Genomic DNA, 22446 nt, shown 5'->3' with positions numbered 1-22446 from the left:
CTTCTCTTGAATCCCAAAAAAACAAAGCTCCTTCTCTTTACACCTACCCGTAAATCCATGCCCTTAGATTTCTCTGTCTTTTCTAACAATGGCACCCTCATATCCCCTGATTCTACCACCAAACTCCTAGGAATAGCTATAGACAATCACCTCAGCTTTGATAACCATATTAACAACACTATAAAAACAGTCAATAGAAAAATGGGCTCCCTATACAGGATTAAATATTTTCTCACTCCAGCCACCAGAACTACTATTGCCCACTCTCATCTAATCTCAACACTCCTCTATGTCTCACCTATTTACACCAACCTATCCAAGAAGAATCTTCTTAAACTCACTACATCTTACAACAACATTGCCAGATTTGCTACTGGTAATCACTTTAGAACTCATTACTGCCAGAATCTAAAACAACTAGGATGGCTTGAACTGCAAAATCAGCTTTATTTTAACCAACTAACCATTGTTCATAAGGTCCTCAACCAGCCCAACAACACTCCTGTACTCTCAAACCTCATTACTCCGTATAAAAATCTTAATACCTTACGCTCCGCTAACAAACCTCTACTTAGTATTAGTAAGTCTAATAACATGGCAGGAAACTCTCTATCTGAAATAGGAACTTCATTTGTCAGCAACCTTTGGGATACGGATCCGATCTCGGATCCGAGCCGGCAACTTTTACCACAGCATAGATCCGAGCTCCTAGCTCCTCCCTTTACCCATAATCCCCTGCCAACCCTAACTGACCTCAGATCTAGTTTGCCACGCTTCAAGCCAACAAGCTGGATTTTGAGCTCCTGGCATTTGGTAGTTTTTTGTGAAGAAAACCTAAGAAATTTTATTTTTTCTTGTGTGATTGAGTGAGTTTGTGTAGGTTCCCTCCTATTTATCTATTTTTTGTTAAAATTTTTTCCTCCCTACCCTCGCTGTACCGTAGTTTGTGTTTGTGGTGTGTTGGGGGCCTAGTGAGTGTGGTTTACTTTAAACAATGTCGGAGGCCCCTAAAGCCATCTTTTCTAAATGTACCGAGTGTGGCCATATGCTCTCACCGGCGGATGGCCACACTCGGTGCATTAGGTGCCTTGGGGTTGAACACCTCTCTTCGGGATGCACGATTTGTGCAGCGTTCAACCCCAGGGCACTGGACCGGAGATCGAAGCTGATTCTGGCGGGCCTTTTGCCCCCGGACTCGGCTCCGACCTCCGGTTCTTCAGTGGCCACTACCCAGTCCTTGGTAGCGACCACCCCTGCCTCCCTCCCTCCGGTCGGGACTCAACCTCCCGTTTTGGCCCCGGAGGATAGGGAGGCCGGAAAAACCAAGAAGAAGGAGAAGCACCATAAGCGGCGGGCCGAGGACTCCTCCTCGGCCCCACCCGCCAAGCGGGCTTCTCCTTCCAGGGTTTTTGGATCGCCTCCTCCTTGGCTCCGGTCCCCTTGCTTTTCACCGGGACCTGGGGAGGAGGCAACCCGGTCCCCGTCGAGGTCATCGAGGCGTCACTCTAGGTCTGCCTCGGTGGCCTCTTCGAGGTCTACTTACAGCATGTCAGATGCAGACATGGACCGGATGATGAGGAGGTTCATCCAGGCCCAGCTGCAGATGGGAGTGCTCTTGCCCCCCCCCTCCGGGGGGGGAGCTCGACCCCCTTTTTTGCCCCAATCGCTCCTTCTCCATCCCGCTTCCCGGGTTCAGAGCACTCTGAGCCGAGCCGAGTCAGATCCGGGGGTATGTCGGAGCCGACAGTACTAGTTACTTCGGCTCCGACTGGTCCCTCGAGTTTGTCGGATCTGACCTCTCGGAGCCGTGGGTGGAGCTTCGGATCCGAGGGACTTTGTGTGACTTCGGCTCCGTCCCAGTCGGAGCACACGGGTCCTTCGGATCCGAGGGTCTCAGCCCCGGATCCGGTCCCTGCCTCGGATCCGAGTGGGAGCCGACTTTCGGAGCCTATTGAGAGTGGCTCCCCCTCGACTTTCTTGGTGGTGGAAAGGGCACTGTTGAGTGTATCCGGACCCCCGGTCCTGGCCTCGGCTCCTCCCTGCACTCCCTCTCAGCTGGTCCGGGCTGCCATCACCTGGCCTTCGGGACAGCCTGCTCCGACGTCTCTGGGTGTTCCTGCGGAACTTCATATTACTGGTGAGTCTTCCTTGGACAGCCCCCCCAAGGAGGTACCTCACAAAGCCAAGTGTAAGAGGAGGCACATGGACTCCCCTGAGTCCCTTACAGAAGATACGGACTTAGATGAAGGGGAAGGCTCCCCAAGATCACCCCCCGAGGATGTCTCCTTTGGAGACATCATGGAAATGCTCAGTATTGGGGGGGGGGGGGTGGTCCGCCCCTAAGGCTTCCTCCTATGAGTCTGTATTCCTAGAGGCGTTCGAAGCAGGGCCATCTACCTCTTGGGTGTCCCCTCCCCCCGATCCCCTGGTGGACCTTATTGCCACCAGGGCTTGGAAGGAGCCGGACACTGTGGAGCCTATCCTCAAGCGCCCAGACAGGATCCTGAGTCCCCCTGCTGAGAGAACCCACTGGAGCAGAGGTCCCCCTGTGGATGCCATGTTGGTGGCGGCGGCCACCAAGAGAGAGCTGGCTCAGGAGAGCTCTGCGGTCCACCGTCCGAGTAAAGACTCTCGAGCGATGGACCGCCTGGGGAAGCGGGTCTTTAGTTCAGCAACCTTCTCCATGGGAGCGCTGAACTATATGGCACACGTTATCCGGATGCAGCAGGATCTAATAAAATAATACGCTGCATTCCCCCCCAGAGTCCATGTCGGAAGGAGACAAGCAGCTGTACTCCTCCCGAATGTCTACTCTACGCTCAGTTTCTAATACCTCTATGCGGCTCTTGTCACATGCCACTGAAGGAGCCACTAGAGCCGATGGAGCCAGCCTGGTAATCAGACGTCAGGCCTGGCTCTGACACTGTGACTTCTCGGAACCTTTTAAGGCATCATTCGCGAATGCCCCCTTTGATGGTTCTGCACTTTTTGGCAAAACCATTCGCGACAACTTAGTCCAGAGCGAGAAAGACGGGAAGATGTTGTCTGCCATCGCGGAGTCCACTTCTCTGCTCCCCAGATGTCTTTTTCTAAGAACCAAAAGGGTCAGAAGAAGATGTGGTTCCAAAAATCACATCAGTCCCAGTCTGCTCCGGACAACCAGTCCTCTCGTGGCAGAGGAGGACAGGGAGGACGCCGCCCAAGAGGCAGAGGGGGTCCCAGAAACTTTGGGTCCAGAGAACCCTTCTCTGAGAGGCCCACGCAGAACCCCTGAGGGGTTACCCGGCTGCTCCACTCTGGAGGCAGTCGGGGGACGTCTTTCGAAGCATCTAGCAATGTGGGAGTCCATAACAACAGATCACTGGGTGCTTCGCATCATATCCAGAGGTTACCAAATTCCCTTTATTGTAACCCCCAAAATCAGAAGCCTCCCCGACGTACCACCCAATCAGAGGGAGGCAGCTGCTACAGAAATTCAGCAGCTTTTACAAAAAAGAGCCATCCAACCCGTCCCCCCAGATCAGTTCAGATCGGGGTTTTACTACAGGTTCTTTCTGGTGCCAAAAAAGACGGGGGACTTGAGACCCATCCTCGATCTCTCTCTCCTGAACTTGGCAGTACCCAAAGAAAAGTTCCGAATGGTCACCTTACAATCTATTCTCCCCCTATTACGGTAGAACGATTGGATGTGCTCAATAGACCTCAAGGATGCATACTACCACATCCTAGTGGACAGATGCTCCAGGAGGTTCCTCCGCTTCCGGCTGGGAGCCAGTCATTTTCAGTTCAGGGCCCTTCCTTTCGGTCTCACCTCAGCCCCCAGGGTGTTCACCAAAATCTTAGCGGTCATAGCGGCCCACCTGAGGCTTCAGGGAATTCAGGTCTTTCCGTACCTGGACGACTGGCTCCTCATCGCCCCAAAAAGGCATCTACTCTGTTCAGGCAGAGATTACTTCCTCGACCTTGCTCCACGTCTAGGGTTAACTATCAACATGATCAAATCATCTCTAGTCCCCTCACAGGTGATAGATGTCATAGGGGCCTGATTAAACTCCAGGGTAATGCTTGCCTTCTTAACCCCCGGATCGGCTTCAAAACCTGAGGTTGCATGTCAAGGCCATTCTCATTCTTTCTGCTCCACCTGCGGAATTGATCCTGAGGGCTCTTGGGTCCATGGCGGCAGCTATTCCTCTTCTACCCCTAGCCCGCCTAAATATGAGGGTTCTGCAATGGACCCTCCAAGTACAATGGTCCCTGTCTCTCAACTCCCTGTCTCATCCTATTCCCCTAAGCAGGGCTTGCAGAATGTCGCTCGTGTGGTGGCTCCGGTCCCCGAGTCTCCACATGGGACGACCATTTTCGATGCCTTCCCCCGTTGCCACAGTGACCACGGACACCTCTCGCCTGGGGTGGGGGGGCACTATTCAGGCAGAACTGTCCAAGGCACGTGGAACGACACAGAGACCTCCTTGCATATCAGTGTCCTAGAGATGAGGGCGGTGCTTTTGACGTTGCAGGCACTTCACAGCCTTCTACCGATTGGGACAATTGCAGTACAGACGGACAACATGTCAGTTGTCTGGTACATCAACAAACAGGGGGGAACCAGGTATTATCCCCTTTGTCGCGAGGCCATGAGAGTGTGGGAATGGGCAATTTCCACCAACCGCTTTCTTATTGCAACGCACATTCCGGGACGGTCCAACATTCTAGCAGACAGGCTCAGTCGTTCGATTCTGACTCCGTACGAATGGTCTCTCAATCCCCTAGTAGCGAAGCAAATATTTGCCCTATGGGGGCAACCCTGTTGCGATCTTTTTGCCTCTCCTTCAAATACCAAATGCAACAGTTACTTCGCTCTAATTCCCCCGCAGGGGGAGTCCCCAAGAGACTCTCTAGTACATGCTTGGCCTCCAGGTCTCCTTTACGCTTATCCCCCATTGCCCATGATGCTGAAACTCCTACAGAAAGCCAGTCGGCTGGGGAGCAGAATGATCCTCATTGCCCCATTCTGGCCTCGTCAAACATGGTTCCCGTACCTGTGGTCTCACCTAATTCATCCACCATGGATTCTAGATCCACTCCCGGATCTCATTACCCACCCTCTGGGTCTCCAGACTCCCAACCTGGTCAACCTCAAGCTAACGGCTTGGTTGCTCCAGTTCCACTCCTGATTAGGACTCCCAGAATCTCCTCACCAGTCAAAGCCATCCTAGTAGCAGCACATAAACCTTCCACCAGAAAAGTCTATCGAAGCAAGTGGAAGCGTTTCTCCATCTGGGTGGAGCACCATCACTTGGATCCTCTCACGTCGGTTTTGGAGTTCTTAACTACCCTCTTTCATCAAGGGGCTAGCTGCTCTACAGTCAAAGTACAACTGGCAGCGATTTCGCATTATCATGTAGGGCATGAATCAGGCCCTCTGATGACTGCTAAGCTTTGTAAGGCGTTCCTCAAGGGTACTTTCCTTCTCAGACCTCCAGTCAGGTAGGTAGTACCCCCATGGGATTTGTCCTTGGTCCTCTAAGCCTTGACTAGCCCCCCTTTCGAACCAGCAGCCACAATTGATCTTAAACATCTCTCTTGGAAAACAGCCTTCTTAGTGGCCATTACTTCAGTAAAAGGGTTTCTGAACTTCAGGCTCTATGTGTTAAGCCGCCTTATTTGTCCTTCCACCCGGATAGAGTTTACCTCAGGATCAATCTGTCTTTTCTGCCTAAGGTGTCTTCAGAAGCTAATATTAATCAATCCATTAATCTTCCCGTGTTCTTTCCCCATTACCAGAACAAAGGAGAATATAAGCTGCATTCCTTGGATGTGCACAGACAATTACGTTTTTATACTCATCGAACTGCTGGTCATAGGCAATCTGACCAGTTGTTTGTCTCCTTTACCAAAACAAGTTTAGGCAAGTCAATTTCTAAAGTTACTCTTATCACGGTGGATAGCTAACTGTATCCTTTTAGCATACCAGAGTTTGGGAAGGCCTGCACCTCAAGGGGTTCGAGCCCATTCTACTAGGGCCGTCGCTGCTTCGGCGGCTTTTAAATCTAGGGTTCCCTTAGATGATATTTGTTCCGCAGCCACTTGGGCCTCATCTCATACTTTTATCAGCCATTACAAACTGGATGTCATCTCCAGAGGTAGGGCGTCCTTTGGCTCTGCAGTGCTCCGGAATGTTCTTCCATAAAGGCCACCCAGGATTCAGGTAGCTGGGGACTCTGTCCCAAAGGTTGCTGACAAATGAAGTTCCTACTTCAGATTTAGAAGTTATGTACTCACCGTAACGTTCCATCTGAGTAGGTATCTTCATTTGTGTGCAACCACCTCCCCGTCCTTCCCCCTGACCTTTAGGATCTGTCTTGGATTAGCCCCTTCCGGGGCACCTTTATATTGCTTATATCGGGCAAACTTGATCTAAGGTCATTTAGGGTTGGCAGGGGATTATGGGTAAAGGGAGGAGCTAGGAGCTCGGATCTATGCTGTGGTAAAAGTTGCCGGCTCGGATCCGAGATCGGATCCGTATCCCAAAGGTTGCAGACAAATGAAGATACCTACTCAGATGGAACGTTATGGTGAGTACATAACTTCTAATTTCTCTTACACAACTGGGAAATACTGGAATCTTCTACCTAGTGATCTTATATCACTTCCTTCCCTACCCCATTTCAAACAAAAACTCAAAATACACCTTAGAACACACTGGTTGTGCCCTTGCACTAATCCTGACTAACATATTACCTCAGTGACTAAGTTTCTCCTAACTCCTCTTTAATTATAATTTAATGCTCTTTCTGCAAACTTTAGAAAAATAGCAAACCCACTTTAGTGATGTTCTACCTCACATGGATATCTTGAGCAACATGTTATCAATACTCTTATGCAACCACTCTCATGAAATTGTAAACCTTAAGTTTAATCTACCTCATGTGAATATTTTGTCCCACATTATTGTAAATATTTGTCTTGTAATGAACTGTAAAATGTTTATATCTACTGCTATGTTAACTTGACTGTAACCTGACAAACACTGTTTTGTATTTGTAACCTTATACATTTTGTTATAATGTATCTGTCTTTGGAGCTTTTCTCTCCGGGCCTCTACTGAAAATGGACATATATCCAGTTGGACTAGCCCGGTCAACAAATGTAAAATAAAAATAAATAATAAAATAAATAAATAATCAGTACTTAAAGTAATATGTAATCGCATGTTTGTGCTATTACCAAAACATTGTTTAAACATAAAAAATTAAACATTAGTGTACATATTCGTCACACAACATCAACTGTTACAAAGGTTGGTATCCAAAATATGTAAACTGTTAAACTATTCAGTGATAGTTGTCCTTAGTGGCATGTTTAAATCTATTCTCATATCATAAAACACCAAGCATCGATGAACATACTAAATAAATCCTAAATATGTATCATATAAAATCAGTTACATCCTAAAAGTATGTAGACACAATTGCGCAGTGTTGTAATAGGGTAAAGAATGATAGTGTGGCAACCATACTATACCTAATCTAAACAATACCTCTCTGCCTATGATGGCATAACATACTTATGGTTACCTGTTTTTTATCTAGCTAGATTTTTTAACCGTAGGATACACATTATAGAGCTCATTTCATTTATACCTGGATACTGACGGGCATTAACTCTCAGTTGCCAGAGAAGTTCACTTCTTTCTAATTTTAATGACTCCGGTCCTCCTCTTCCATCACTCCTCAGTTGTTGGAGGACCCTAAATTTGAACTGGTGTCCTTCGTGTTCACTTAAAATTCTGGGGCTATCCGTCGGAGTGAAAGGATAGCAGATAACAACAAAAATAATTCAAGCCATGATAAACTCTCAAGTAATTTGAATCAAACAAATTTTCGGAATCGAGCCTCAAACTTTGCACCAATGAAAGGGAGAGTGACAAGGAACAAGAACAGGAACAAATGGTAGTAGAAGTGGACCTTGGACTAACCACGCATAATTGTCCTAAGTGTAACATTTTGCACAATTCTAATATGGATTTTAAAATTTTTAATTATTCTGATATTGTTATAAGACCTGACATGATTGACTTGTTAGCGAAAGGGTATACGTTTGTTTCTACAGTACAATTTGATGTGGCAACCACCCTGATCAATCTTAAATTATTTACTCGAAAATTAAATTTAGTAGCACTAATGGGGGAAGAAATGAACACCAAAACTGACTACTACGTATCGAGTGTTTACAATCCACCTTTGCACCCACTAATAGCACTTTTTGAACAGATCAGTGAGTTGGATTTACGTAATCTTAAGAATACACCAAATAATTTAAGACACGCTAAAGTCCAACGTTATAACATCAGTAGGGAAGATAGGGATACTTTAAGGTTCTTATGCCAGGCTCCAGTACATATTATAAAACCTGATAAGGGAGGGGGCCTAGCTATTATGAACACTATTGATTATAATAGAATAATGTTGGACATTCTAGATCATACCTATGTAGAGGCGTCTTGAAATGAATTAAATGGTGCATATAGAAAAGTCAGAGCCTTTATAGAGGAGCTTTACATAGAGGCAAGGATTGACAAGACAGTCTACAATTATTTGATTCAACCAGCTCCCAGGATTCCAATTTTGTTTGGAATCCCAAAAGTGCATAAATGTATAGATAATCCACCCATGCATCCTTTAGTGGATGGCAGGGACAGTATTACATACACATGTGCAAAAGTGGTTGACAATATTTTAAAGAAATACATAGTACGTGAAACACAAATTTCTAAGGACTCATGGTCATTCTTAGAGAGTATCAACAAGGTAAAGTTCAGTGAGGACCACTTGTTGTTACAATTGATGTAAAAGATTTATATTCATCTATCCCACACAGTGAGGGGATAGAGTGGGTTTCATGCATATTGAGACATTTAGGTGCTCCCACAAGTGAGATGCAACTTGTAGAAGAGCTCATTGACACAGTGTTATCTTACAACTATGTGCTTTTTAACACTGGAATATACCACCAGAAAGTTGGAGTGGCAATGGGCTCACCTTGTGGTGCCAGCCTAGCAAACCTAGTGATTGCATATTTGGAAAGAGAATATGTGTTAACAAATCCAATATATAAAGATCAAATCCAGTTTTAAACTCTGTCCTTAGATGATATTTTCATCTTATTCCAAGGTAACTCAGATGAAGTACAACAAATGCAGGAGGGTTTTAATTCCAGTACCAACTTTTTGAAGTTTACGTTTAATTATAGTAAGGATAGAATAGCATACCTGGACGTGGAGCTGAGTAAAGACTATCAGGAAAGGATTTATGTTTCTAGGATTTTTCGAAAGGACACCTGTTCTAACATGTTCCTACATTATACCAGTTGCCATCCCACATTTCAGAAAAAATCTGTGGTGAAAGGACAACTGGTTAGGGCTGCTAGGATGATAACTAAAGACACTGAGTTTGAGGATGAGTGCAACCTATTAGAATCCTTTTTTACACAGAGAGGGTACCCACTACCCCTCTTGCATGAGATCATAAAAGTGGTCCAACATAAGAGGATGATCGGTGTATACACTCCAATATTGAGTAACAGTCCTGCTGTTAGACCGTGGGTAAGACTAGAAAAACAACTATTTAGCCCTTACAGTTTCATTTGTACTTTTAATGTAGACTCCTATGAGGTAGTAAACATCATCTCGAAAAATTGGGACATCCTCATGAGAGATGGTCATTTTAGAGCATCCTTTCCACCATCACCTAAAGTAGTCTACAGACTGGGAAGCAACTTGAAGGCAATTTTGGAGTTCAATCCTAGACCATCTAATAATAGGGATGGCATGTATAAATGCAACATGTGCCACCTCTGTAAACACATAGATACGGGGTGTAATTTTGTAATAGGTAATAATAAATTCAGCACGACTGGCAGATATGACTGTGGAAGTAAACAAGTTGTCTACCTAGCTAAGTGTGTAGTATGCCCAGCTTTCTATATAGGTAAAACCGATAGAAAGCTAGGTGAGAGAATATACAAACACATATATTGCATAGGTAAGAATAAATTGGAAAACGCACTAGCTAGACATGTAAGTGAACACGAAGGACACCAGTTCAAATTTAGTGTCCTCCAACAACTGAGGAGTGATGGAAGAGGAGGACCGGAGTCATTAAAATTAGAAAGAAGTGAACTTCTCTGGCAACTTAGAGTTAATGCCTGTCAGTATCCAGGTATAAATGAAATGAGCTCTATAATGTGTATCCTACGGTTAAAAAATCTAGCTAGATAAAAAACAGGTAACCATAAGTATGTTATGCCATCATAGGCAGAGAGGTATTGTTTAGATTAGGTATAGTATGGTTGCCACACTATCGTTCTTTACCCTATTACAACACTGCGCAATTGTGTCTACATACTTTTAGGATGTAATTGATTTTATATTTTATATGATACGTATTTAGAATTGATATATTTAGTATGTTCATCGATGCTTGGTGTTTTATGATATGAGAATAGATTTAAACATGCCACTAAGGACAACTATCACTGAATAGTTTAATAGTTTACATATTTTGGATACCAACCTTTGTAACAGTTGATGTTGTGTGACGAATATGTACACTAATGTTTAATTTTTTATGTTTAAACAATGTTTTGGTAATAGCACAAACGTGCGATTACATATTACTTTAAGTACTGATTAGTTAATTATAACCCCATGTGACTTGTTTTGAAATCTGACACCTGCATTTAGAAATGGTTGTCATTCAGTTTTCTGAAGAAGTTGAGTTAGTTTTTCTTGGCAAAAAGTGGATTTTATGATTGTACACTTAAAATAAATAATTCTTATTTTACGCTATACATGTTTATGTAGTTTGGCCGTTTATAGTGGAGTGCTCAAAATTCGTGTATCTTTTTGCCTAGTGGTTTTACTATTGTTCATAAGGATGCATACCTTCACATCCACATTCATCTCCTCTTCAGAAAATTTTAACATTTCTCTGTATCTTTCTTGCATTTTCAGGTCTTTACTTTGCCCTTTGGTCTCTCTACTGCCTCAAAGGTATTCACCAAATGCCTTGTTGCTGTCATTGTTTTTGCAGTTCTGGGATTCAGATTTTTCCCTATGTAGACGATCTGCTTATTCAAGCTCCTTTTCTCAGCATTCTGCTTCAGGATCTTACGTTTACTGCTTCCCTGTTAGTGTCTGGGGTTCACCATAAAATGTCAGAAGTCAGTTCTGACACCTTCCAGACTTCAGACATTTCCCATGCTGGGGTCTCTGCCTGCCCCAAGGCTCTGTCTCTAATGGCCTTTTTTTTTTTTTTTTTTTTTAGCTGAATAAAAGCATGGATTTGTAGTAATGATGTTTTGCAACTAAAAAAAATATTTAAGTATACATAGTTTTCCTTCTGACAATGAGAACTTGGTACACATATACTTCGGATGTTAGCTGACCTTTGCACAAAAGGCCAGGAAGAAACTATTCCCAAGGTGGAAACCCAATGTAGTTCTAGGCTTTGACAACAAAAGCCCTCTGAAATGCTGGAAATATAACTGTATACAAGAGGCCCTGTGTCAGTTTCTTATAGGCATTTTACCCCCCCCCCCCCAAAAAATGAAGGAATGCTGATTAAATCTTTGTAGACAGAACACAATAAAATTGCTGTTGCATCCCCAGGAACTTTACTGCATTACCATCCTAATTTATGTGGCTCAGACTGCCTTTAAGTAAGCAGAAAGAAGGCTTCATTCTGCAAGTATTAAAAGAAACATTGCTTTGTGTGGTGAAACTGATACTACCTTACCCTACAAATTAATAATTCATAAATGACCCCATATGTGCCCTTTGCTTTCTGACATTGCCTGCCTCCAAAAATGGTACCCCATGTGTATACTTGATGTCTCATTGTGAAGAAAGGCAGCCATCACAGTAACATATTTCACCTTGCTTTTGGTAGACAAGTACACTGCCCCCTAGCAAGATATATTGTTTATTAGATAGTAATCCTCTGTCATGAAAAGCCCTCTATCATGAAAAGCTTGAATTCTCACTCGTATCCCAAAAAGACTTTGTGTGTGTGTGTGTGTGTGTGTGTGTGTGTGTGTGTGTGTGTGTGTGTGTGTGTGTGTGTGTCCCTCTGATGTTTTATTGTGAGGAAATTGAAAGAAACAAAGATCACAGTAATTTTATCTCAGCCTGCTGCTGTTGGACATGAGTACACTCCACCCCTTCCTCTGAACTCTAGCCATATAAATGAATTCTTTGCATAAGTCATATACTTGCCCTGTGCTTTCATATACATCTTGCCCCACAAAGCAAAATATACAGTTTTTATGTACAGTGTTGATGTAGAGTTGTGAAGGAAGTGAAGGCCATGGTGGCTTCAATAGTGTATTGTTTACAGATGCCTACACTTTCCTTAAGGTAGCCAGGTCAAGTATGTGTGCAGTGTTTTCATATACCCTGCCTCTCAGCAGTAGAAAAGAGTTACCTTCTGTGTACGTCACAGAAGTTAATTTTTTTTTCACAACCTATCGCAGTAATGTATTCCCACTTGTAGATTTCAGACACTGTACACTTTCTCTGCCCCTGTCAAGCCACATTGTGCTCAGCCTAAATATCCTTTGCTTTCATCCAATGCCCCCCCCCCAAAAAAAAAAAAGACTGACAGTACTGCTGATTTCCTGTTATGTGGGATTACCAGATGTGAAATAATTCAGTGCTAGTAGGCTTTTATTTAGGCTAAGTGTTGACCTGATGAGGGGACAAAAAATAACCAAAGATGGCATGAGGAGTACCAGCTATATACTAGGTGCATAATGACTGACATTGTCAGTCAAGACATGGGAGAAAGATGCACAGCTGTGAAAGTTGGACCAGGCATCTGACTCACCCTGTGACAGCGATCCCTAATGTTACAACTGCAGTAATGATTACAGTTTGGTATCTGCTGTGATGTTATGTTGTCTACAAAACTATTTTACTACCTGGGATGTGTAACTCTTATATTGCTTAAGAATAACTAAAAAAAAAAAAGTAGTAAATCTGACAGGCTGGTTTTCTTTTTCATGGAAATCATACAAGAGATGTTGGTGACCAAACCCACTTTTTAGCTCCACTGTTATGATTTTATTATTGCAAACGTAATAGTACAAGTATCATCTGAGCATAGTCTGTGCTGCTGCTTTTGTTTCTTATAGGTAGGTCTCTTTTTCCAGGGTGCATATGCAGCTCACACGGGGTCATCCATGTGCAGATTTAATAAACACAGCATGCTAGATACTTATCCTAGATGTTAGGCAGGCTTTAGTAGAACAGTATTGCATGAAATCCTGCCTTATCTGTCCACCACCTTGCATCATATTTTAAAAATGCTTGTGATTCTGCACATTTCTTGTAATGGTGTAGCAGGAATCCTTCTGATTTGTAATCATTATTTAAAGAGGGATTATTGTAGCAGTAGGGATACCTTCCTGTTATCACCTGATTCAGATTTGTTTTTGAGTTTTATTTTAATTAGGTGCTTATTACATGTACAGTGTTATAGCATGCTTATTTTATTTCAGTTATTGCGGTAATGTTACCATTTAGACATATGTTTGTCATCTGAAGAGGTAAAATAAATTGTGTTTAAACAGATCCTGGCCCATATGACATAAAAGGGATCAGCAATATGATACAGTGAGATTCTTTACCGTTAGAAAATTATATTGCAAGATAACTGAAGATGGTGAGTAAGAGGTCATTATAAAGCTGCTTAGGGTCTCTGCCCCATAGATCTTCTGTTTAAGGTAAGTAATTCTCATAGCTATTCTTTTATCACTCCCTTTAGAATGCATTATGACAAGGCCTTTAAAATTCTTACAATTGTGGTACATAATGCAAGAACTCTGTTCAGATACTTTCCTTAAATGCATGCATCATTCAGACATAGCTACATTGAATAAAATACACTTAATTTTCTTACTATTTTATTTTAATATGTCTTAACAGTAGTTTATGGACTCTTTTATAGTTTTGGTTGTAGTGTTTTGCGCATGTTATCATTTAGTACTGTCATCAAATGTAAAGAAGTCAAAAAAAGAAGCTAACATGGATTTATTTTTTGATCTAGGCTATTATCTTCCAAATGATGATGGGGAATTTTATCAGTTTTGCTATGTGACGCACAAGGGTGAAATCCGTGGAGCTAGTACCCCATTTCAGTTCCGAACTGCTTCACCTGTAGAAGAACTTCTTACTATGGAAGATGAAGGAAGTTCTGATATGTTGGTGGTTACTACCAGAGCTGGTTTCCTTGAGGTTGGTAATTAAACATTTCACTTGTATATGTATTTGTATATGTTCTGTGTGATTGGTTTAATTATCTTTTTTATTAGTGTTCAAATGAGATGTTGAAATGTGGATGGAGAGTACTGAGAGGTGATGGGGGGAAAAAAGGAAATACCTGCTGCTGGCTGCGTTAAGATGGCTGCTGACTGAGTAGCTTGTTGATTAGAGCTCTCCCAGTTGGAAGACTGAGAAATTGTTCTGAATAAAATTTGATTACTGGCTAATAATTACACTGCCTGGATGCCAGAAATGAAGACCTATGAAGAAAGTAAGCAAAAATCAGCCAGGAGGAAAAAGCTCCAGTTGGGAAGAACCATGCAACTGTTCAGCAAAAAGCAACTCAAGATTCAAATTTAGTATAGAAGATGGTTTCCAAGTAGTTTAGAACAAAACTTAAATGGGATACACTCAGATGTGTTTAAAATAAGTGAGACACTGGAAGAATATATAAAGTGAAATGACCAAAGACTTGGAAAAAATAGCAGAAACTTTAAGTAGGTATTTAGATGAGTTGATGAAACTGCAGAAACAAGAGACTAACTTAAAGGAAAGATTGAACTTGTGGCTTCTGAAGAATTGTTTAAAAATATAGTACACGTAGCAGACAGGAGCATGCAAAGAAAAATTAAGATTTCTTGCTATACCAATGGAAGGAACAGATTACATTCATTTTATGAAAAAGTATAAATAAACAACTGGGCTGATGCTTCACAGCAGTTTTTGTTAACTGAGATGCGGTGGCAGATTAAGTATATTAGGGACTTTGTGCTGTTTTCAACCCCTGGGCCCACCCACTTGTATTTTTAGAACAATGCATAAATGCATTTGCCTTTTGGTATGTTTGAGCTTTGTCTTTTCTGGTGATGTGCCTTTTATGCAAGTCAATAATGAAATCATAAGTTGTGATGTCCTTTTCATTCATTCGTCAAGTGATGGGTTCGGATCAGAGAGACTGATCCAACTCTGCTGCTTCTGCCAGACCTTCAGATCCAAGGTTCTCACTCCTCCTTATACCCACAATGCCCAGTCAACCTAACATACCTCAGATCTTGTTTGCCCCCATTTAGCTTTAGATGAGGATCCTGTCATTCTCGAGATTTTGGAATTCGTATTGATCTTATTTTTGTGAGTTGCATCTTGGAAAGTTTATTATGTCTAATCTTATATTCTCCTATTTCCTTTGCCAGTTTTCTCAAAACTTTAACAAATTTCTGTCTTCTTTTAACTATTGATTTGTCGGTGCCTCTCTAAAATACCACTTTTGACTCTTTAGAGTATCCTTTACACCACCATTGTTGGTAGTTCTTTCTATGTATTCCTTTCCTTTATTGTTCTCTTTTAAAAAATCCTTTTTTACATAAATTTTGGACAGTTTCTTCCCTTGTAGTTATGGCCGACAAGTCTACTGGTTTTAAAAAAAAGTACGTTACTTCGGGGCATAAGAATCCTAACTCAGATGCCTAAAAGGAATGTATATATTGTTTAGGCCCTGCACACTTGGGATGGGGATTGCTGTATTTGCTTTGGTTTCATCTCCAGAGCTCTTACTTGACTGTAGGAACAAACTAGTTTTAAGGGTCTTCTCCCTTTTATTTTACTTCTATAGCTGGGGCTCAAACCCTGTCCAAGAAATCAGACAAGAGGAAGCCAGACTCAAGATGCCCCCGGACCACTCTTACTCATCTGCTTCTTCATCAGAGCCTCCTACTAAGATATTAAAAAAGTCAACTCTGACAACTTCGGATCCAACTGGTTCTAAATCTAGATCTCCCCAGATCCAAATGTATCCACTGTTACCAGATCCAGTCAGTTTACAGCTCCCTTCACCTTTTTTTTGGAGGGATCCCCACAGACATTACAGACCTCCATCCTCCACATCTTATCTTTGGTCTTCCAGAAACTTATCTGAAGCTGATGTAGATAAGATGATGAGAAAATTTCTCAGAGCTCAGATCCAGATGGGTTTGGTCTCAACTTCATCTCTGGCCAGATCAGTGAGCTGACCTTTGTCTACTTCCCCCTTGTTCTCTCCTCCTCCAATCTGACTCATTGTTTCTGAAGTCTTGGATCCATGACCCCTAGGGGTGTTCTCATTGGATCCGAAGATGGTCTGTTCTTGAACTCTGGTAACTTCCCTGACTCGCCCGGTGCCAGGCCTTTTTCAGCCAGAGGATTCTCTGAGCTGAAGTGTCATTTTCAGGTCTGGGGAGTTGGATGGCATCTGAAGCTCTCTTGGGCCTTCACTGTTAGCTCGAATCCGTCTCCTTCCTTGGTGGAGTGCTGGTTTGGTTGCAGGAGCTGATGGTTTGGGAATTATTGGCTCCTTTGCCATCAACTTCTGCTTCCCGTAGGCATTCTGCCTTTGAGGTTGTAGAGAGGGCCTTCTCATTGTCTAGAGAAAGGACATCCCTGCCCTCCTTGGATCAGTCAACTTTACCACCTCTGTTTTTCTACTCTGATCCTCATTCAGCCATTCCGCTGGGACATCCAGGCTGATCAAATCTCCAGTTGGTCCCTCAGAACATCTTCATCTCCTCTGATACTTCCCCAGACCACCCCACTATGGAAATCATTCAGAAGAGAATGGGTAAAAGGAAACGTCTAGTGTCTCCTTGGGAATCTCTCATGGAGGACACCAATTTTGATGAAGGGGAGGGGTCCCCATGTCTCCAACTGAAGACAACTTTGAAGACATCCTAGCACTCCTGACACAGTAAGGTGGTTGGTCCACCCGGTGGTTGGTCCACCGATACCCCCTCCCAGGAGAAATCGGTGTTCCTTGAGGCTTTTGGGTCTGGCCCATCTACTTCTTGGGTGACTCCCCCAACTGATGAACTCTTAGATCTTTTCTTGCCAGGTGAGGAAGGAGCCAGATACTGCAGAGCTAAACCTAAAAAACTAGATAAAATTCTAGCTCCCCCTAAGGACTGAGTGCACTGGAGCAAAGGAGTCCTGGTTGATGTAAAAAAAAAAAAAGAGCTTATAGAACAGAGTTCTTCTGTCCATCCCTCTAACAGGAAGTCCAGGGCCTTTGGTAAGCGCGTGTATGTTTCAGTGACCTTTACATTCCGGTCTCTGAAGTAGCTGGCACATTTTATTAGATTACAAAGTGATTTGACCAAAGAGCTTTCCAAATCTCTTTCTGGGTCCATGTCTGCCAAGGACCAAAATAGAATCTGCTCACAGCAGGCCACCCTTCAGTCTAGTTCTTATGCATCCATGAGACTGATGTCCCATGCAGTAGAAGGTACCCACAAGTGGTGGGTTTAGGCGTACCCATTAAGAGATATGCATGGATGTGGCTATGTGATTTTGCAGTGCCCTTTAAGTTTTTGTTCATCACTGCGCCTTTTGATGGATCTTCCTTATTTGGCCCCAGTGTAAAGACACTCTCTCCAAGTGTGAGATAGAGGGAAAGACCCTGTGGGCCTACATTGTTCAACTCCTCAAAGACCTTTTTCAAGGAGTCAGTGGGGAGGTAGAAGAATGTAGTTTCACAAATCCCAGGGTCCTTTTCAAGACTCATGTGGAGAGAGTTCCTCAAGAGGTGGGTGGGGGGACTCAAATGGAAGATGCCATCCCCATGGCAGAGGTGGCCCACAGAGCCAGATTTTAAGGGCTTTTGTTTCTGATGAGCCCTACCAGTGCTCCTGAAGGGAGGCCTGAGTGCTACTGTTTGGAGGCAGTCTGGGGACCCTTGTCTCTGCACCAGAGAGCTTGGCTGTTTATAACAAAAGATTCTTGACTGCAAAGAATCGTATCCAGAGGTTATATAATAACATTTTCCCAAATTCCCGCAACCAAAATGAAAAGAATCCCAAGTGTTCCACCCAATCAGAGGGAAGCAGCGACACTAGAAATAAAAGGTTGTTAGAAAAAAGTCTACTAACGGGTCCCCTCCAGACCACAGAGAAGATTCCAGGACCTATTCAGGATTCTTCTTGTTGCCAAAAAGACAGGGGAATTGAGATAAATTCTGGACATCAGCAAACTAAATCAGTTTGTGCAATAGTAAAGGTTTTAGATGGTCACGGATCAATCAGTTTAGCCACTACTGTAAAAGGAGAATTGGATGTGCTCGATAGATCTTCAGGATGTGTACTATTAAATCAAAATGAACAGATACACCAGGAGATATCTGAACTTTAAATCAAAATGAACAGATACACCAGGAGATATCTGAACTTCTGGGCAGGAGACGGTCATTATCATTTCAGAGCACTGCCCTTTGGTCTCACCAAAGCCCCCAGGGTGTTCAACAAATGCGTGGCAGTTATAGTAGCTTACTTGAGACTGCTGGGATTCAGAGTGTTTCCATACTTAGTTGACTGGCTCCTATTTGCCCCAACCAGGCATCGACTCCTATAAGCAAGAGACTACTTGCTCCAATTGTGCATCCATCTAGGCATCACAGTCCATTACAACAAATCACAACTCATACTTGTGTAGAGTCTGGAGTTCATAGGTACTCGTCTGGACACGGTCAATGAGATAGTCTCCCTTCCTCCTGCTGGAATCCAGACACTCCAGGACAGGAAATTAAGTCAAAATTTTTGTCTTCCAGCACAGCTAATTTTACAGGCTTTGGGATTCATGGCAGCTGCTATCACCCTCATTCCTCTGGCAAGATTTCACATGTGAATACTTGAGTGGACTCTGTCAACTCAGTGGTTCATTCTTCAACATTCTTTAACTATTCCGATCAAGATCACCCAGGTATGCAGGAGGTATCTTTGGTGAATTCATTTGAACGAACTCTCTGCAGGTTGTCTATTTGTTCTTCTCTGCCCACTACCACAGTGACTGTGGATGCCTCCCAACTTTGGGGGGGGGGGAATCACCCCTTGAGAAGGACAGTCCAAGGAACTTGGTCCTCCGAAAAGGCCAAGATGCATGCCAGTGTCCTGAAAATGAGAGCTGCTCCCCTAGCATTGCATGCCTTTCAAGATTCTCCCCCATCTGGGACAGTTGCCATTCAGACTTGACAGTAAGTCAGTGGTCTGGTAGATCAACAAACTGGGAGGAACCAAGCTTTATCTGCTTTATCAAAAAGCAATGACAGTGGGGCAGTGGGTGATCTCTTCTGGTTGCTTTCTAATAGCAGTGCACATTCTGGGGGAAATCAAACATTGCAGACAAAGTAAATGGGTCCAATCTGATGTCTCACAAGTGGTCTCTCAATGTCAGAGTGACAGAATTTTCTGTCGATGTGCCCAGCCATGCTGCAGTCTGTTCACCTCTCCCCTGAACAGCAAGTATAGCAGATGTTCATCGTGTTACACTGCTGCAGTCATTTCACTTGGGTTATCCTGCCATTAGGCGGTTCTCCAGACGGCCTGAGTTCCAAAGTCTTGGTCTGGCGTCGGTTGCTGTCGCCTCCTCCGTGACGTCAGGGGTATATAAGATGCAGCCGATGCCATTTTCCTCAGTCTTTCTTGCCGCGCGGTGCCCGAAGCAGAAGCAGTTTGCAAGTGCCAGTTGGCCGACTCCTGAGATTTTCATTCCGAATGCAGAACCGAAGTCTTCTAAAAAAGCTAAGTACCCCATTGGGGAAACTTTTTCTTGCCTCAGACCGATGTCAATAAAAGTTAATAACTGTATTTCTTGTGGGAAGCAAATACCTCATAAGGACTTCCACTCCTATTGTATTCCATGCCTAGGCCCTGACCACGACATCACTGGGTGTTGGTTTTGTGCTAGGTTTAACAAGCACACTATTAAACGTCTGTTTGATTTTGTCTGACATTATTTTGGCAGAAAATTCAATTACACCATACCGTCGGAACTTCCGACGACCACAGTGCATAAAAAGGACAAGGACAGGCATCCGAGGCCCAAAACTGACGAGGCCTCTTCTAGGCCGGTCGCCGGTTTTCAGCAAGACGCCTACGCAGCCCCTGACTACCGCTTCCACAGAACCACAGACTGCCTCAGACTCCCACGTGGAGCTGGCTGGGCCTTCGGACGCACTAGGTTTTCAGCTTTCCGATCCTAACCCTACAGAGGGAACCGAAGTAGCTGAGCAATCCACAGCTACAGAGGGTGTTTTCATACCTACCCAGTTAACCATTAAACACTCTGCTAAGTCTAAGCCCCCCTTAAAAGCAAAGAAACAGACACAACTCTCTCCAGGACAGGCTTACATGCCTAAGAAACAAATGCTAAAAATGGCCGAAGACCTAATCACCCTGATCAGGGGGTCCCATCCCCCTCCTGATAAAAGGCCAGGACAGGATGCAGACTATGAATCTTCCGACCAGGTGTCCATTTCCTCAGACTCTTCCTCGGACCTAGGATATTCTTTACCCCCCTTATGAGGATTCTGATGTTGAGGAATCAATTCCATCAGCCTCTCCACACGAGGACTACTCCTTTGGGGAGACCTTACATACCATGAGGGAACATTTCCATTGGGAAGGCCAGGATTACTCAGAATCCAAGAAAAGGCTCAGATACTTTCTATTATTGCCTCAACACAGACCCATTGCTATCCCGCCAGTTTTAGATGTTGTGGATGATGTGTACACTGAATCCAGTTTAAACCCTGACCCTTACCCCCAGCCCCAGTTAAACCTGATAGAGATTACAGAGTCCCTGACTCTCACAAATTTCTGTACAAAAGCCCTGTTGCTGACCCTGAAACTATTTCTCAGGGACCCAAAGGGATTAAGACCTCATCAGCAAAAAAAACAGTTCCCTCTGACAGAGATTCCAGATCATTAGACAGATGGGGAAAGAAGGTATATACGTCTGCAACTTTAGCAATGAGAGCCTTGAATTGCCAGTTTCACATGCTAAAATATCAGCAATTTTTGATGTCTCAGTTGAAACAAAAGATGCTTTCAGATTCAGATCCTCCTAATTTTAAAGAAATGAAGGATGTATTGCATGCAGCTGAACAAGTGGGAAAACATACTTTGCAATGTGGGTTTGATTCCTTAGAGGCCTCCTTTAGAGCAGCAGTTACAGGCTCTGTCATTAAAAGGCATGCTTGGTTAAATGTTACCAGATCATGTTGAAGTCAAATTATTGGATGCACCTTTGCAGCGGGATGTGCTGTTTGGAGTTAAGGCAGAGGAGGTATTAATGAAAATGGAGGATAAGGCAAAATCTATGCAAACGGTGAAAGATTTGTTACAGGTTCAGTCTCCTGGTTTTAGCAGAAATTGGCCAACAAAGAATTGGTCCTTTCCAGTCACAGACAGACCTCAAAGGGGCAGATACAGACGTCCAAGAGGTAGAGGTCAGGCACAAGGCCCTTACAGGCCTCGACAATGGGGTACACCAGGCCAGAAAGAAGGGGAAGACAGGCCTCAACCTTATAAAAAGCAGCCTCAATGACTTTCCACTGCAGCTGCCAAACAGCTTTCTCTTGGCAGCCCCCTTAGGAGGAAAACTGGCACTTTTCTATCACAATTGGCATTGCATCACCAAAGACAAATGGGTTCTCAACATTGTATCTCAAGGTTACAGGTTCCACTTTCACACTCTGTCAAGGTTAAAAGGAATGCCAAATCTGCCACCAAATCAATGGGCAGAGGCTCAAAAACAAATTACAGCACTCATGGACATCAGAGCTATTCAAAAGGTACCACCACAGGAAAAAGGACAAGGATTTTACTCAAGACTCTTTCTGGTTTCCAGAAAGGACAAAGCATGGAGACCCATTCTGGGCCTTTCTTCACTAAACACTTACCTGGATGTTCCGAAATTCAAGATGTTGACAGTACAGCAGCTTCTTCCCATGCTGGGCAAGAAAGCTTGGCTCGTGACTTTGGACCTCAAAGAGGCATACCTGCATGTCCCTATCAGACAAAACTGCAGAAGATACCTCAGATTTCTAGCTGGTTCAATGCACTATCAATTCTGTGCACTACCCTTTGGCTTATCTACTGCGCCCAGGGTCTTCACAAAGTGCCTGGCACCAGTAATTGCATTTTGCAAGCAAAAAGGAATTCAAATTTATCCATACCTGGACGACTGCCTGATTCAAGCAGAGAGCAAGGACATTCTACTAGAGCATCTGGTGTACATAAAAAAGTTATAAAGTTGCCTGGGGTACACAGTGAAAGAAAAGAAATCAAAACTAGTGCCCTCACAACAGATAATATTCCTGGGTG

At 43.7% G+C, this 22446-nt stretch overlaps 1 protein-coding gene across 1 annotated transcript in view; it reads left to right on the top strand.

Moving 5' to 3' along the window:
- The window catches only part of TAX1BP1 (Tax1 binding protein 1), a 1493491-nt gene that overhangs the window by 307167 nt on the left and 1163878 nt on the right, over positions 1-22446 (top strand). The window contains exon 4 of the mRNA XM_044066810.1: positions 14109-14296. Coding sequence (XP_043922745.1) covers positions 14109-14296 — 188 coding nt within the window. The remainder of the gene's footprint in view (positions 1-14108; positions 14297-22446) is intronic.

Source organism: Protopterus annectens, chromosome 3.part1 (genome assembly GCF_019279795.1).
Source record: "Protopterus annectens isolate FY-2018-M chromosome 3.part1, PAN1.0, whole genome shotgun sequence".
NCBI lineage: Eukaryota > Metazoa > Chordata > Ceratodontiformes > Protopteridae > Protopterus > Protopterus annectens.
This window is presented reverse-complemented; position numbering and strand designations above follow the sequence as displayed.